At 40.0% G+C, this 17,448-nt stretch overlaps 2 protein-coding genes across 3 annotated transcripts in view; one reads left to right on the forward strand and one right to left on the reverse strand.

Annotated features, from left to right (window-relative positions):
* The window catches only part of LOC103474998 (potassium voltage-gated channel subfamily H member 3-like), a 39,090-nt gene extending 36,234 nt beyond the window's left edge, over positions 1–2,856 (reverse strand). The window contains exon 1 of the mRNA XM_008426351.2: positions 2,781–2,856. Within this exon, the coding sequence (XP_008424573.1) occupies positions 2,781–2,856 (76 nt within the window). The remainder of the gene's footprint in view (positions 1–2,780) is intronic.
* A 4,508-nt stretch (positions 2,857–7,364) lies between these two features.
* The window catches only part of fam184aa (family with sequence similarity 184 member Aa), a 31,070-nt gene continuing 20,986 nt past the window's right edge, over positions 7,365–17,448 (forward strand). Inside the window, exons 1-6 of one of the 2 annotated variants that reach the window (XM_008426285.2) lie at positions 7,365–7,752; positions 12,277–12,354; positions 13,798–13,932; positions 14,034–14,132; positions 16,519–16,725; positions 17,201–17,374. In XM_008426285.2, the coding sequence (XP_008424507.1) occupies positions 7,585–7,752; positions 12,277–12,354; positions 13,798–13,932; positions 14,034–14,132; positions 16,519–16,725; positions 17,201–17,374 (861 nt within the window). In that variant the 5' untranslated portion in view covers positions 7,365–7,584. The remainder of the gene's footprint in view (positions 7,753–12,276; positions 12,355–13,797; positions 13,933–14,033; positions 14,133–16,518; positions 16,726–17,200; positions 17,375–17,448) is intronic. The other variant, XM_008426295.2, reaches the window with a different exon arrangement.

The raw sequence follows: 17,448 nt of genomic DNA on the forward strand, positions 1-17,448 counted from the left end.
GAAAATCTTGACAAGATAAATTTTCTTGTTCTGTTGGCAGATAATTTTTCTTATTTTAAGAAAATTATACCCTATTTTTGTACTTTTTTTTCTTGTTTTTGAAAGGGGACTTTTTGCAGTGTACCTGCAGAAAACACCTGCAGTCTGTCCCGAGGGACGATTTCATCCCTCGGGGTGATGCGGGGTTAGCCTGGATAACAGCTTCCTTTCGTTTTCGCTTGCAGCTGACTGCAGATGTGAGGCTCAAACCACATCTACGTCACCAGGAACCGAGGAGGAAAGAAGACGGATTGTGACAATCCAGATACGATTTTAATCAAATGAATTGAATTGAATTAGGAAGACTTATGGGTTTAAATTCCCAAACTGAACTAAATAACTCTTTTTGATAGTTTTTTTAAAAGACATTTTGACACAATTAACTAAATGAGGCTTTTAAAATTGCTCAGGCTGCTAAGTTTATGAAACCGTTGATGAATCTTACTCAGCTTAAGCTTAGCAATTTCTAATAAAGACAAACTGCCACCATCAACAGTGAGCACAGAAGACAGATGTAGGATGTAAATTAATAATTGATAAAACTATTTAACTATAATCAATGCTGAAAAAGCGGGAAGTGATTATTGATTATTCTCTAAGCATAATTCTCACAGATATCCCCACCAGAAATGTTTATCTTGTATATAAATACATAAATAAACATTTCCTTTGGTTTGGATCTCCATTTCAGAACGGAGCGTCTCCATGCTCGTTGGCATGCGCCTTCAGGACCGTGTGGAAAAAACTGTTGCGCAAGACGCTTAAACTGAAACAATGACGGTTTGCGTATTGATTGACGGGAGTCTCTTTACACTAAATGTGGGGTTAATACTCAGAGGGATGAGCTGGGATTTGCAGCGAGAGCAAACCAGGTGAATAGTATTTGGGATGAGAGATGTTTGGCGGTGTTAATGAATGACCCCGAGAAACCTCCCTCATCGTGTTCATTCAAATCTGCTCTGTCGCGCCGATCATTGTTATTTTCGGAACCGAGACTTGGAAATTTAGCTCCGCGGATGTTCTGACCGAAAGGAATCGGTGGAAGATGCAAGTCTGCAGATGTTCGAAGCCGGCGGGAAACGTGCAGCCGACTCTGCGGCGAAGGCTGATTGAAAGTCGATGAAAACCGGAGTCAGGACATCGCCAGATCGGACAGGAAATGATGCAATCTTTGAAAAATGACACACTACAGCGACAGAAGTGGGAACATGCTGCTAATCGGAGCCTGACAGTCAATTTCACTTCCCCACACCCCCTACCTGTCCTGCCCTGACAACCAACCAACCAACCAACCGACCGAACGACTGGCATGTTTGGATGTGGATTAAAAGCGGCGCTGTGTGGAAGCATGACGGACAGTTGACACGTTCAATCATTTCAGCGTACACTTTTGAATAAATTACAAATCTGCATTCATCACCACTATAGATTAAAAGGACGGGAGTGCATTATGCAGGAGCTGAATGTATTCTCACCACCAGATGCTGTCAGGAGACCACACATTTACATAGTAAAAGTGATGACCTGGTTTTTCCACTGAATTTAGTTTTTTTTTTTTTGGAGGTGTTTGGCGGAGGAAGTAAACTTGCTCTCAATTTTAAAAGGTAAGACTTCGATAGAGTCACCAGGCTGCAGAGCCTCAAACGTGTTCTGGTGAGAAAATCTGTTTATTCTGATTCTGAAGGCAAAATTTGAACCAATCATATTTCTCTTGTTGTTTTCTGCCATATCTCAGTGACTGGTCTGTTTGCATGGATTGTGTTGGATCTTATACGTTAGGTTTGTAGTCTACTGAATTTATTATGACTGTGTTGAATATAATTTGAATTTGATGAGACAGACCAGCACTAGTGTGTAATTGTGACAAAGCTGGAAAAGGACACACAATTATTAGCATTCTGAGTATACAGTGAATGCAGCTTGACCTTAGATCCAGACTTTGATTGAGCCATTCTAAATGCTTGGACCTAAGCAGTTCCATGGGTTATGGTTGTTTTCCTGCTGGCCGTTAAGATGCTTCCGCCACCGTGTTCCACCATGTGACAGTTTTCCTCGTTAATCTAACAGCACTTTCATTTTGCTGTCTTGTTCCTCCTCCATGGCTTGTCTTAAGGCTTTTAAATTACACAAGTTTGGACTTTAATTATTAATTAGGCTACCGCCTTTGTTGGCGAAGAGAGTGTGCACAAACAAGGAATTATAATATGCATGAACAATGTTTATTTAAATAAAGATAAGTTGGTATAGTTGGTTACACTGGATTCTCTCTAGAGGTATGCATGCCACACGTTACAGATTTTTATCCGTAAAAACAGCCTTCTTCACTTCTCCACTACTTTATGTTGGTTTATCACATGCAATCACTATGAATTGAGTTGATGTTGGTAGTTTAAATGTTGAAAAATATATGATTACTACTCTCCATTCTATAATTTTTTATCTTTTGTGAAAGTCCTTGTAGATTAGACGGGTCACTTAGCACTTCTTAGCACAAATTTCACAACTTCTTTGCTGCAAGCATAGGAGTCTTCATATTAGCAACCAGACCTACACTAGTTACTTCTTTGGATTATTTTCACCATGATTTATTTCCCAAATCAGCAAGTAATTTTTTATTTTTTTTTTTGCAGAGTTTCATATTTCTACAATAAAACAAATCTGACCAAGAGCAGAAATAAAAGAAGTCCCCTAAAGTGATAAAAGGCGGTTTCGCACTGAAACACAGAGATTGGGGCACTCACGGGTCCCATCGAACCGAGTGGCGATGGTGTCCAGGAAGGTGTTCTGAGGCGCAATCAGACCCCGCATCACCGGCATCCGGGAGCGCGTCGAGCCGCGTCTCTCCCTGCGCTCCGAGCCATGGCTCTCCGCGGCCGTGGTCACGAAGCCCGGCAGGAACCTGGAGGAGTTCCCCGGCGCTCCTCCCAAGCCCTGGAGGAGGGCGCCGAGCCGAGACAGCCGGGACTCCACGGTCCGTGGTTGTTTCCGCCGAGCACCGCGCGGGTGATCCCGGCTCGCAGAGGCGGAGAGATGGAGCCGCTGGAGGCAGGCAAAGGGGGCGAGGACGGAGGGGATGGAGGGATGGAGGGACCGCGGCGAGGATGGTCACATTTACGCACGGATGTGCTGCAATGCCACCCCTCTCACCTCCCCATTTGCCTCTCTCTTCCTCTCCTCCTTTGCAGCTCAAACACTTTCCTCACTCCAAACATTCGCCCTCCGCTGCATGCTGACTGAAAAAGCTTTTCCTTTCTCCTTTTTTTTCTTCTCCCCCTCCCCCATAATTCTCTCTTTGAAATTTAGTCTTTTCCTCACCTCCCATTCTTTAATCTCCTGGTGAATGCTGATGAAAGTTTCATTATTATTATTATTATTATTATTATTATTATTATTATTATTATTATTATTATTATTAATAAAATACTACCATCTCAGTCTGTCGCGTTTCACACTTGAAGCTGCTGAATTTGTCACTTCCAGAACAAAATGAGCAAAATGGCATATTAAAAAGATTCCTCAAGATGAAATCAATTTAACAATTAACGACTGAAATATGTGTAATGTATTAATGTTAAATTTTCACGTGTTTTCAGAGTCACTCCAAGGAGAGCTTCCTGTTTAGGTATCATGATATGGAGACGTTTCCATATTATGCTGTTTGACCTGTTATCTCAGGGATTATGCACCCATGAAAACATATGGGATGGGTGAGAGGAAACAGGTGATCTGAATAAGAATATGCAGCATATCAGGTAAAGAAAAGCTGCAAACAAGTGAGGATGGGACTGAAACGAGATCAACAGTCACTTGGTTCAATCCCACTGTCAGAATTTTATTTTATTTTTTACACAATCACAAGTGGCACATGTGCTGTTAGTTTTTTACAACTTTTTATTTATTTATTTTTTTTTCTAACAAGATTTAGTTCTGAGCTGGCCACGGAAGAGGGTTGATTTTCTGAAAACACAACTTAAGTTGGAAAACTAGCTGGCGACAAGTAACTTCACTGATCAAGATTAATAAAAGTTGTAGCGACTTGTTCTCGTAGCGCATTTATCTTTTCATTTTAAATTCTTGGTAAAAATGTTAAAATATTATTGTCAATAATGTTTACTTTGAGAACACCTGGCAAAACAACAAAAAAAAAACAAGTGCGCCATCTAAATTCTGTGAGGGACTGAACTCACGATATTCATTGTTGAGATTTGTTGACATAGCCACAAGGTTGGTTGTTTCTCTAGGGGAATTTTTATTCCCTGAAATAAATCTTCTGTTTTACGTTTACGCAGGTTGACCAGCTGGTTGATTTTGATGTCGATTCTGAAACTTTCCATTTGCCTTCCATGTGCACCTCGGCGTGAAGCATTCAATTTTCTTTCCTGCTTCTTCCCTCTGCAGTTGACTCGGATGGTAGCACCGCATGTACCCACCTGGTAAGGTTGGGTTCATTGTGCAGCATAATATATAGAGTTTCTGCCAGGCGTTCACATTTTGGCAGAAGTAGCAGATAAGACAGCCGTTCTGCAGGAAACATCGGGACTTCTCGTCTTAATTGCAGACACAACCAGATTTCTATGAGTGTTTTATTGCGACTTGACTCGAAATGGCTGCGAAAAAGACCTTTGATGATAAACTTTGCCAATTCCAATATGCCGCTTGGTGCTCTTCACAAACCACTTCCATGTGGTTTATTGTTGCCAGATTTCCCTGAAAACCATTCAGGGTTGCCGCTCAACGTTTTCCTGCTGCACAACAGAATCCAAATAAACCTCTCCGACGGAGGACTTTAATTAAACACTTTATTAAAGAAGGAAAAATTCAAGTAGGAAACAAACGGACACATTGAGACAGATGCCTTATGAGATGTCATCAGAAGGTTGATTTGGGAGGGTAGATCTTGTCTCGATTGAGTAAAGAAAAAGTAACTTCAGTTCATCCGTACCAACATTGTTTACATTTGCATCTAAAATTTTGCTCATCTTCAAATGAAATGAGACGTTTGGTAATCAGCCTTTTATGACATGAATTCTTCACTTTGACAATAAAATGTATTTAATGTATACATTTTTAACCAAGCAGAGGTAGTGAGGATCCAGATGATATATTTCTTTGCCTATGGATTTTATTTTGAGCAAGACACAGCATTTTCTTTTTGGTTTCAGCTGACAAGATCACTTCTAGTCAGCTGGTCCTACATTTCTCTCACCTACAAGAAAAAATAAAACAAGTTAACAGCACATTTATTTTAAGTTTCAGTGTAAGTACAATAAAACTGACTTATTTCTTTCATCTGAGCCCGTGGCTGTTTTGGACTGACCAGAACTTTCATCCGTTTTCGTAAGAAAAACCCATGTGGGAATCCCCGCTTGACTTAGAACGTCTCTTATATAACAAAAAGCGTCACTTTGTCATCGCTTCAGAGTGTCTGGAACATCAAGGCTCTAAAGTTTTCACACCTGCTGCACTTTAGCTACTTCGGGATTCCCAAATGTCTCTCGGAGAGGAAACCAGCCTAAGTGAACTTCTGTTTCAATCACTTTCAAAGGCAAAAATCGAGTTAAATCTGATGTCACTGACTGCTTTTCTCATTATATGCTGAGATGTAGACACATCGACTCATGCTGTGCCATGAACAAGTATTATCTGCCTTGCAGATTTCTTCTTTTTTGCGCTTTTGTCACACTTGAATGTTCAAAAGAATTTTAATATCCATGTACAGACACAGTCATGTGACAAAGTAAGTTCTTCAAACAAGGCAGATGCTAAGTTGAACCCTCTACACCTGCTACAGACCTGCAGCGGCTGTAAGAATTAAGACAAAGCACCTTAGAGGATGATGGACGTCTTGCGGGGCAGAGGTGACTTCCTCATGAAGGACAGGCCTATCAATTGGGGGATAGAAGATGGAAACCGGGCTCGGGGTCCTGGGTGAGGTGGTGTGAAGATGCAGCGGTGAGGAAAATTGGCTGCTGGTAGGTTAAAATAAAAATAGATTTGCTCAAGAGATTCTCGTTATTTTGCTCCTCTTCATGGAACCTTCAGCCCATAAGTTGTATTGGCAAGAATGTACTGCCATCTGCAGGGAATAACGCACAATTGAAACGAATGTAGAGGTGGAGAGCTCAATATATGGCAAGCCTTTTAAATATTCATTCCATACTCTCTACCAAAAGTGATGTCTAACTATTAAATCACTACATTTAACTAACAGGACCAAGCAAGTGGAAGATTGTTTTGTATTAGTTAAGTATTTGGGTTAAAAAGCCGAACATGTAAGCTGTTCTACCCAAATCCTGTCAACTACAAACATAAAGTCAACTTAAAAACTATCAGCTACTTTGCGTTGATATATTACATAAGATCTGAATAAAGTAAGCTTGAGGTTGATAGCGTGTAAACATATAAAAAAAAGTTGAAGGAGTTGTCAAACTTTTACAGAGGGCATATTAAAATCCAAAGTAAAAAGATGGTGTATTTTCAAAAAATGAAAAAGATGAATTTGCTGAAATGGAAAATTAAGAAAGTTAAACAACAGTCTGCAGTACAACAGTAACTTTCACTTTTTTTTTCTATTTGGAAAAATACAAATTTGATCTCTTTTTGTAGTTGAAACTTTCTACCAGTAGAGGTCAGTGTAGGATTGATCGACGTTGCAGCGCACTATTTGAGCCTACTCATATTTTATTCTCATTCATTTGTATGTGATTATTCTGCATTAAGATTTTACCCTCAAATAATTTGGCCTGGTTAAACTTTATTCTCCACATTTAGAAAAAGAAAAAAAATCCCTTGTACTCACAAAATAAATGTTTTTTTTATTATTTTTTATTTATTGTACTTTAATTAGACAAAATATAATTTTCAACTGGTTTTCCTCAGGAATTTTATATATTTTATATTTATTTTATGTTTATTTATTTATATTTATTTTTACTTTATAAATGATATATTTGACAAATTGACAAAAACAATATTAGCCCATTTTCAAACTTGTTCTGTTGGCATTTTAATTGCATTCTCAAAATTCTGTTCAGCACAATCATGGCTCAATAGAAGGCCTCTATAGAATATCGACATGCTTATTTTGGACACGATTAATTTACAGATTTATCAAAAATTGTATCTATTTGCTATTTTTGTTTTTGACGAAAAGTGTTTTTCTTAAAACAAGATTGGATTTTTATTGTTTTTAGCTTTTGGCTTTAATATTTTGTCTTTTAGCCCATAAACGAAGTGAGAAATATATTTTTCAAAATGCTTTGTTTTGATGTAAGTCATCTGGCCTTGAGCGCGCGCTATTGGACCAGCATCTGGCGCGCGTCTCCGCCTCCCTCTCATCACTCCAGCCGCTCGCGCCCGCTGAGGATGCGTGAGACGGAGCGGTCTCGCGCCGCTCTGCCCGTCCCGAGCTCGTTTCCTCCTCTGTGAAGCAGAAAGATTATCTCCGCATACGCGACAACAATGGGAGGACTGGACGCGTGTGGCGGCTCCCGCTCCATCTTACTATAATTCACACCGTCGCACTTGGCTTTATTCCCGGCGAAAATGGCGACGGGGGCAGGCTGGCAGCCTCCGTACAACACCTCGACTAGCAACAGCAAATACACCCAGTCTCCAACAGGGTCCGGCATGTTTTACGACGGGAGCTTAACGCTGGAATACACCCCAGACCTGCATCTGAAGATGAGCAAGAAGATCGCCCAGCTAACAAAGGTGTGTGTGTGTGGAAGTGAATGGATGACGTAGGGTGTAGTGGTTAAGTCATTTAGAGCAGGTGGGGATGTAGATGGAGTATGTGGGATGCAATACTATTTGTAAACATGGTCTTCTACAGTTATGAAGCTATGTAAACATCATAACTCTGCAATATGCATCAGTTTTAAAAGCATATTTCCATGTTTCTGCATTAAGCTTCTTCACGAATAAGATAGAGATTTTAATTGGCAGTCTATTTGTTAATTTTGAAATTGGTGCAACACAATGCAGGAGTAAACCTAAATTTGTGCACATCATAGTTTACTCTAATCACGTTCCACATAGTCAATAAACCATTGATGCAAATATTTCTTGTGACTTCAGCTGCTGCCATATCCCTGTTTAACCTGTGTGTGGTTCTCCTCCAAAGCCAGGAGGACCGATCTGAATTATGTAATCAATGGAGGGGCTGCAGGGGCTCRGCKGWGCTGCTTCTTTGTTGTCTCCACCTGAAAAACCGTTGGCGGATGCAGGGATAGTATGAGATTCAAGGTGGCAGCTCCGTTTAGAGCTTCAGGGCTCCTGGTGTGATGGCATTGCACCAGGAGACACAAGAGCAGGAGTAGAAAACGGGAGTTTTACATAACAGTTACGGTGATATTATAAACCCGGAGCGGGCATGGGGATGACGATCAAGGATTAGTGTCGGGGTAGCGGCACAAAAAAATGAAAATTGACACTGATGATGTTGGGACTAAAATCGCTTCTTGTCTGGATGCTTTCCACGAGTTTCCAAAGAGTTAAAAGGAAGTTCAACTTGGAAAAGCCTCCAACTGATTAAAATCTTTAATAATAAACTTCTCAAGTTGCTTCATTTTCAGTAAAAGAACTGACAGATTTACTSCTGTTCGTTGCAGAATTGCTTTCATTTAGTCACATTGAATGATTTTTGGGCTTGAGTGTTCTACTTGATCACACGCCACAGCAGATTTAAGTTTGGGCTTTGACTAGGCCACTTTAAAAAACATTCTGTTGGACTTGTTGTGTTTTGAATTAGGTGAGCTTAAGACCATCGGAAGATGGTCCTCTTCAGATTTTTTATTTAGAAATWACAACAAATTATTCAGATCATGAAGCAGCAATGTCGTCACACGACCACATGAATTACTTTCCATGTATTGGGACGTTTTATTTCTGTTTTACACTCACAATTCCCAGAGTGAGTTTGATTTTTCATGGTAGKGGATGCCCAGTTATGGCAAAAACTGAAATCTCAATGAAGATTTCTGTTTTTCAGCTTTTGTCCACGTMTTTCAACTTCATATCTAGGTTTTGCTCACCTCAGTGGCTGGCTTGCAGCTGTGGTTTCCACTGGAGCAGCAAAGTGGGACATGCTGCGTCTTGAGCTGAAGGTTTTAAAATACTGGACAACAGTATTATCTGCTGTCTGCCGGGCAGAAAGCAACATTTTGGAGAAGTTCCTGATTCGCTATGTRATGCATTTCAGTCTGAAAGCGCTTTTAGTGTCAGAAGTTTGCTGTATGTAACAAAAAATGTCCATGATCTGGTGCATGAAAACATCGGACCAACAGGCATCTCCCCCTGAGAAAGGGRCTTTCATTAATCCTTTAATTACTGAATATGATGTTAATCCTCTGAAAACAATGAGCGCACAGACGTAGAGTTACAGTAGAGCCACATGCTGCAGTTGTTCTCTTCGACATTTGTGCCATTTCTCTTGAGCTCAATCAATAACCCGCTGACTGTGGCCTCAGAAGCCTCCCTCCTCAGTGAGCTGTTGTCATTTTCCTTATTCAGCCTCATCCATCCTGCGCAGAACAGCTCTGTACTTGACATCTAGATCCTGATAAAAGTAGCACGACGCTAAATCCAATTTATTATCGACACATTGGATGGGAATATGCTATCGGCTGCTTTTTGCTGCTTTTAATGAGAGGCCTAGTTGATTTGTAATGTCATAATATATTAAAAAGCACTCTGAAGCCTTCCTATTGAGAAATTTCTATCACAAAGCTATCTGTTTTGATCTGTTTTTCTCTCTAAAAGTTACATGACTGTTTTTTTTTGTTTTGTTTTGTTTTTTCAAAAATCTGAAAACAGATGTCAGTTTTAGTTTAATTTTATTACTTTTCATATTTAAACATTTCATTTAGTGCTTAATTTTAAATTCCTCTTGCATCACCGGGCAAATTTTATTTCATAGCAGTGACGACAATTGTAGCTCTTCAAATTGAAAAGATTGCTGAGCCTTGACGTACTCCATTACCAATGTGTCAGTCAGCACCAGATGGGGATGAAAATACAAAATCTCAGTCCTCTGTCTGCCAGTTTCTGTGTCATTTCTTGGGGATTTTTCTACTAAAATATACGCAAAGAAATCACGAGGCACTGCGTCCGAGCTGGACTTTGGACGCTTTGAGTCGTATTCCCCAGGAAAAATGTTTGATGTTTTAAGCCTCTGATGACACGTTTYCTGTCGAAACYCCAGCCAAAATGGAAAAACAAAGTTTCTGATTTATGTTTATKAGAGARATGTGGAAAAAACTCACTGGCATTGTCTTCATAAACCAAATACCATGACCTTTTCTCCAGCTGCCACTTTCATCACGGTTGTTTTCACCTAGAGGGAAAGATGAGGTGTGTCTGACAGATACTGTGAAATCAGATTTGGTTCCAGTATGGTGGATATGATAGTTTTTCAGACAACTCTTCTTCTTTGTTCCAAGGAGAATTTCTTTCAGAACATAATTGTTTCCATTCTTTTGTGCTTTTTTTCTCAATTACATTTAAGGACAAGATGAACGTTTGCTCAAAAAAATGAAGTCCAGAGCAYGAATCCAAATGGTTTTCTATATTCACATTGACCTCTTCCGCTACATCGATGTCTGAGCTCACGATAACGAGTTCAGTCAACAGCGGAGTTTAGGATAGCAGGGGATGTTTGACGGCTTTGCCAAATGATTATTTGTTGAGCGGCGTTTATCAGGAATATATTTCACTCTCTAACAGGATTTAATTGCACTTGAATTGAGAGATTGCGGGAGAATATTTATGCAAAGCCAGCTTTAGCCCAAACACTACTGCAAGGTGTCTCCATTCCTCTGAGATGGTGAAACAAAGTAGAAAGAGAGGCTAGAGAGAGAGAGATAAAGAACAAAAAGAGGGAGAGATAAAAGGATAAAAGCACGGGGAGAGTGAGGAGCAGGAGATGAAAGCAGCAGGCACGCCACCGTCATTAAAATAATCATGTATAATTGAAGGAACATTTCCATGGGTGACTCAATGCTGGGAATCCGAGCTCTGAGTCAACCAGAGGAGAAAATCCACCTTTAGTTCCTCTACTGAGCCGATCCACCATTCACCACTGAAGAAGAACATTCGAGCAGGAAATCCTCATCAGCAGAAATCTGTCTGCTCTGGATGCTGASARTATATGTGTAAAAGTTTATAGGCTGTTGATTCACTGCTTTCTGTCTCTTTAAGACTGTAGAGGTAAAGATGTTTTCTTTGGACCTTTTTGCAAGTCCTCAAACACCTTAAACGACAGGGAAAAAAATGAATGGTCATAAAGTAGATACCTAAAAGTAACGACATGCGTTTATAACCTACAGCGATGTAGCGTTACAGGTTGAAAGATGGCGCCCGTCTGGTGTCAGCATGTTGTTTTCATTCATTAGAGACTTTAGATCTGGATGGAAAACTTGCAAACGTTTCTTCAAAAGCGATTACACGTCAAAGTATTGATGTATTGCTTCGTCTCAGAAACTGCCACGTCGATTTAAAAATGGCGTTAAATGTCAGAAAGTCATTCATCTTTCTTCTCTGGAGGACATCACAAGCCTGKCTAATGCATGGCGTACAGTATGTTCAAGTGAAACCCTTTTTAACTTCACCTGTTACTGGAGCAAATTTTGGACCGTCCGGTTCCGACAGGTCCGCTTTTCAGCTGACCGTGACCGAACATTAGCTGCTCTCCCGGGGCTTCAATTTKCTGGGGCTTAAGCGTTTTAAAGCTTCTGCATATCATTTACCTCCAGCACTCATAAAAACCTGCTTATATTCCTGAGAGCGAGCGCAAGCATGACTGACAAGATGTTATTCACTTAAGCCTGCGTGTGGAAAGTGCAGCAGGAAGAGGAGGGGATATCCTACATCCATAGTGGAGCTTGTGCTGGGGAYGAATTTCTCCTCATGTTTTGTCATATTATGATGTTGAATTGATTGAGTCGCGTCAATCTGATTGGTTGTGAAAAGTCCACATTTTTTCCAAAAGGAATGGAGAGAAACTCAGGGAAAAATGTTGGGTTTTATTTTACATCACTTAGTGAGGCAAAGCTTTGTCTGCCTACAGTCTGGAACATGTTTGCCTCTTTCACTGATGTTATTGGTATTGATTTTTGCACAGTTGATCTTCTTTTTTCCCCTCCCTCTCCTTCTCCGTACATCTATCGATCCTATATTGAAGCTGTTAATAAGAGCTTTCGTTCCCATATCCATGCTGTCATCTCCTTCTGCCTCTAGGTAATTTATGCGCTCAACACCAAAAACGACGAACACGAGGAGGAAATCGAGTCTCTGAAAGAAGCCCACGAGGACGAGGTAAACTTTCCAGTCTCCTCTGTTTGTGTGTGTGCGTGCGTGCGTGCGTGTGTATGTGTGTGTGTGTGTGTGCGTGCATGTGCGTGTGTGTGTCTGTTATTTTACAGAACTGTAACTTTCAAATATTGAATTACTCAAAAGTTGAGTCATTTGGAGCCACTTTATGAATAAAAGATATATGGAAAGCGAGAGTTGTCTGTACCTGCTGGGATTCATTTTAATTCGACTTTTGAGAAACAAAAGTTATTTTTACTTATTTGTCAGTGGCGCAGGCGGCTTGTGGTAGAGAAATGAATATTTAATTTATGAACAGCAGCTCTGCTTGACATTTCTGTAACGTGTTGTAATCAGCATCTTGATACGCCACACCTGTGAGGTGGATGGATTATCACTAACAAAGATTGAACAATATTTGAGAGAGGCCTTTTGTGTTTGTAGAGAAAGTCTTAGCTCTTTGAATGCTGGATTTATATTTTTGTTGAATATATGACAGCAAATTATTGGACAATAATGGAAACATTTCCTGGTTACATTAAATATGTTAATGTGTGATTTCAAATACTTGAGCATTAGGATCATGACATCTTAAAATTGTGAGTTTTTGAAACAGTTATCACAAGAAAACAAGCTTGAGAGCTATCTTACAGATACTGATATAAAGAAATTAATCTAAATAAAACAAGCTAATTATGATATTGAGACTGTAATTAAAAWATAAGGTAAAAAAATATTGTTTTTGTCTGGAAGCCAGAACTTTCGTACCACAATTCCTAAACGTTATTGTCACCAAATATCTGCTATTATCAGCGAAAGATCATATCGACAGTGAAGACAGTGAAACATGGTGGTGGCAGCATCATGCTGTCTCAGTTTTTTTTTTTTAGTTTACTTTCAAATGGAAGTAATTTATCTTGGATTCAATCACAAGCTGTTCCAGGTACTAGCCAGTTCTGACAGAGCATGCAGTTCAGCTCATATTGCCTGAGGCGTTTTGTTTAAATGTCACCTACTACAACACAATAGCTGCAGTAACATCTTCTTCTGTATGACTGTTCACTCATAAATCTCATTTTATCAGTGTAGAGAGTCCAGAATCAACCCTAAGCCAATAAAATGWAACACACAGGCGACTGTCTGCAGTGGTTTGCCTCAAACACTYCAGTTTTATTAAAGGAGTGCAGAAGCTAAGGCTTTTTGAGAGTTGTTTAAATGTTCGTTTTTATTAGGATTTACTCCCAAGTTCACCATGAAATATGGTGTTTATGTAATTTGTACTGAAACTTCTATGTTTTCAAGAAGAGGCTTTTCTCCGCTGCAAACATTTCATTAAGGYGACAAGTCCTGCGCGTTGCTTCTTTAATTATATTTATTTCTTATTGCCCAATTTTTTTTCTTTGAGTTGCGCCAGCTACGTCAAAGCAAATTCCGTTTGCTTTTGCTCAGGTCCAACACATAGTGACAGAAACCAGAGACAAGATCATGCAGTACAAGAGCAAAATGGCGGAYGAAGCGGACCTGAGGCGGCGGCTGGCCAGTCTGGAGGAATCTGTGGAACTGCACGACCACATGAAGAGACAGGTCACAGAACGCCGCCGGCGTCTACGGCTTCGCATACATARACCTTCATGCTCATGTACGTTACTTCGGCTGATCTCTCTTTTTTTTTTTTTAATCACCAGGCCTTGGCAGAGTTTGAGATGTACAGGCAGAGGATGGAGGACTCGCAGCTCTGCACCGAGGCCCAGCATACCCAGAGAGTGGTTTCCATGAGCAGAGAGGTACGGCCTTTTAAAGAAGACTCAAGAACGTACTGAAACTGAGACTGTAAAGTGCGAAAAAGGATTTATGCCATGTTATTTATGCTTAAAAATCATAGCAATGCTAAGGTTGAGTAATCACGCAAGTACATTCCAGCAGCAGCGCAATTTGAATTAGCAACAAAAAGAAAAAAAAATGCACAAATTGTACAAAGAGGAGCTGTTATTGCTCTTGTTATTGTGAGTGCCAACTCTTTGGTTTGCAGAAATAGCACCACTAACTTTCATTGGCTCTGCTGGTAAAGATGTGTAAACAAACTGACTGCTGGACTGCCGGTGATAATTATAAACTAGAATGTCATTGATTCAAAAAAAAAAGTCATAAAATATTGATTCATTACATACAACGTGACACATTTATTTCTCTTAGTTCGGTGTTTATGGCTTACAGTTAATAAAAACCCCAAATTCACGCATCCAGGAAATTAGAATAGTGCCTAAAAACTGCTTTAAAAGAAGGATTTGTAATTGACAAATGTTGTTTGGCCCCTATCAAGTTAAGATAACTTCAAATATTTACTAATAATCAGGGAGAAAGAAAAAGAAGAAGTCATGCTGTTCCACACTTTACTTCCTGTATTTTCAAAAGTCCTAATGAGCCATTATGTAACCCTTAATGGAACATTTTAACTACTTAAGAGCCAAAAGTCAGTAAAGAAACATAAGCGCCCCAGAAAACAAGCATGGCATATCCCAGGCCGTTTTGATCTCTCCCTTTGCTGCTTGATTCCTCTTTCTTTTTTTAAAAATTATTTTTATGACTCCTAAAACTGAACTGTCGCTTTGAGCAAATTTGCATAATTTTCAGAGCGTTTGTTTACACAATACGTCAGGCAGGAAGTGGAAGTTTGTTTTGGATTCATTTACTCCAGCAACTTAAAAAAGAGAAACTAGTTGAGACTGATGACTGGTTGTGAAAATTGCACAAAAGTGGACGAGGATAAAAAGCAAGAACTATCACATCATATCATATATCATATCACGCCACCTGCAAAACAGTCATATTGTTTGGTCTGATGACAATTGGAATAAATGGAAGATTTAACTGTATTCCAGTGAGGCTGAATAGGCTCAGTTCACTGTCACTGCATTGGCAGCAGTGTTCGTCTTGTACTTCATCAGAGCTTCATGAACCGGAACCAGCCTGCTCGGGTCACCAAACATTACATCACACGTTATATTTTTACATGTTTTTCATTTAGATCTTGAAGGCAGCAGGTAGGGCCGCGGTGCAGCTTTCAAAATGTGTCACACCGCTTGAACTTTCCCTCTTTTTCCAAAACTTCAATGACGTTTTGTTTTGTAGGATTTCATGTGTTGTGACTAAACAATATACCACATAACTATTTTTATTTATTTATTAATTTTTTTGCAAACAAAAGATGTGAGAAAGTGCAGTACTCAGAGTTTCTAGACTGGAAGTCTATTCTTTTGGTCTTGATAAGTGTGGAAAAAGAAATACATTTTGGAAAAGTATTTGGATTCCCACACTATATTCCCTATTCACTTGTCTAAATGTTGTGTCCTTTCTTTCATCCTTCCTTTCTCGATTCCTTGGTTATGTTCTTCCTCTTGTTCATTCATTTTTAAGTTTTTATTTAGTTCCTTTGTTGTCTTTCTATCCTGTTTCTCTCTTCCTACCTCTGTTCCATCTGTCCTTTTTTCCTTTTTTCATCCTTCCTTCCTTGTGCCCTACCTCCCTTCAATCTGTAATTTCTCTCCTTCCCTGTGCCTCTCTGTGCCCTTTTTCTTGTACCCTTTCTTCCTTTCTGTTTATTTTCTTACTTCTGTTTCTTCCTTTTTGTATTTTGAAATCATTATAAAGGACTAAAACTGGATTTTGAACATGAAAATGTGCAAAATCTACATAGTATTCAGCCCTACAAAGTCAATACTTTGTAGAATCATCTTTTGCTGCAATCTTTCGTACTCTCAGCTTTGCACATCTGGAGATTGAAAGTTTTTGACTCAAACTTAGTCAGATTGGATGGAGAACATCTACGAACATCTATTTTCCAGTTTTTCCACTGATGCTTTGACTTTTTGGTTTTTACTTTGACTAGGCCATTCTAGCGCATAAATATTCTCTGATTTAAACTATTTCATTGTATCTCTGGCTGTATGTTTATGGTTGTCGTTCAGCTTGTCAATACTGACAAATGTCTCAAGAAAAGCATTAGCACAGTTTTATGGTTTCAATCTGGGGAAATTGTGGAAAAGCTCGAGCGCTGTGAACTCTGAGGACCCTGCATGCACTCACGGCCCACAGAGGGCTTTAACCTTCTTGTTTCTCTTGGTCGTCAGTGACAGTCCAAACAGAATAGATCATGTTTCGTGGTTTCAATAGGTGGAAGAGATGCGTCGCGATTTTGAGGAGAAACTTCGGGTGTTCAGCCAGGCTCAGGCCCAGTTTGAGGCAGATAAGCGGCGAGCGCTGGACGAACTGAGGGCCACCCACCGACACGAGGTGGAGGAGCTCCGCAACAACCAGCAGAACCACAGCGCCACCTCTGCCGAGGACCAGGAGAAACTGGCCGAGCTGCATAGACAAGAGGTGGGCCACGACTATGAGACACAGGAAGCGAGGTGTGCAGTTATAAGGAGCCACATTCTTGATTGGCTTGGCTCAGTCCGAAGATCCTACGCTTAGTTATTACTTAGCTGGAATTGCTGTTTTTGAGGATTTTTTTTCTTTTGTTTTTAAATGAAAACTGAAAAAAAAAAAAAAAAAACGACAGTGTTACTGGTGCTGTTGTTGGTTTACGAACATAATTTCAACTAAAAGTGGTTGTAATTTTGATCATAGACCTTTTGTTTTTATGCATGTCATTCCATTTTTCTTATCTCGCCTCGTTTTATCACATGCCTTAAAAAGCATTTAGGCGGAAATAAAACTGTGGGCAGACCTCAAATGTTTTCCGGTTTAGTTGCAGCAAATCTCCGATTGCATTCTGGCAGCCTGGAGCTACTGGCACGCCGGAGTACAACAAACAGATTTTCTTTCCACTTCTCCCACTCCGTGTGTGTAGGTGGAGGCTTTGATGGAGAGGGTGGAGGAGTTGACGAAGGATAAGGTCCGTCTGGTGGAGGAGTACGAGGCCAAGCTGGCCAAGGCTCAGGAGTATTACGAGCGCGAGCTGGAGGCCATGAGGCGGACGCACCAGCTGACCACAGAGAACCTGCTGGCTTGGAAAAGGACGGAGGTGACGGGGCAAAACTAAAAAAAAAAAAAAAAAACCCAACTGATTTTTCTTCTTTTTTGGCCGTGTTTAATACG

The sequence above is a fragment of the Poecilia reticulata genome, linkage group LG2, assembly GCF_000633615.1.
Source record: "Poecilia reticulata strain Guanapo linkage group LG2, Guppy_female_1.0+MT, whole genome shotgun sequence".
Taxonomy (NCBI): domain Eukaryota; kingdom Metazoa; phylum Chordata; class Actinopteri; order Cyprinodontiformes; family Poeciliidae; genus Poecilia; species Poecilia reticulata.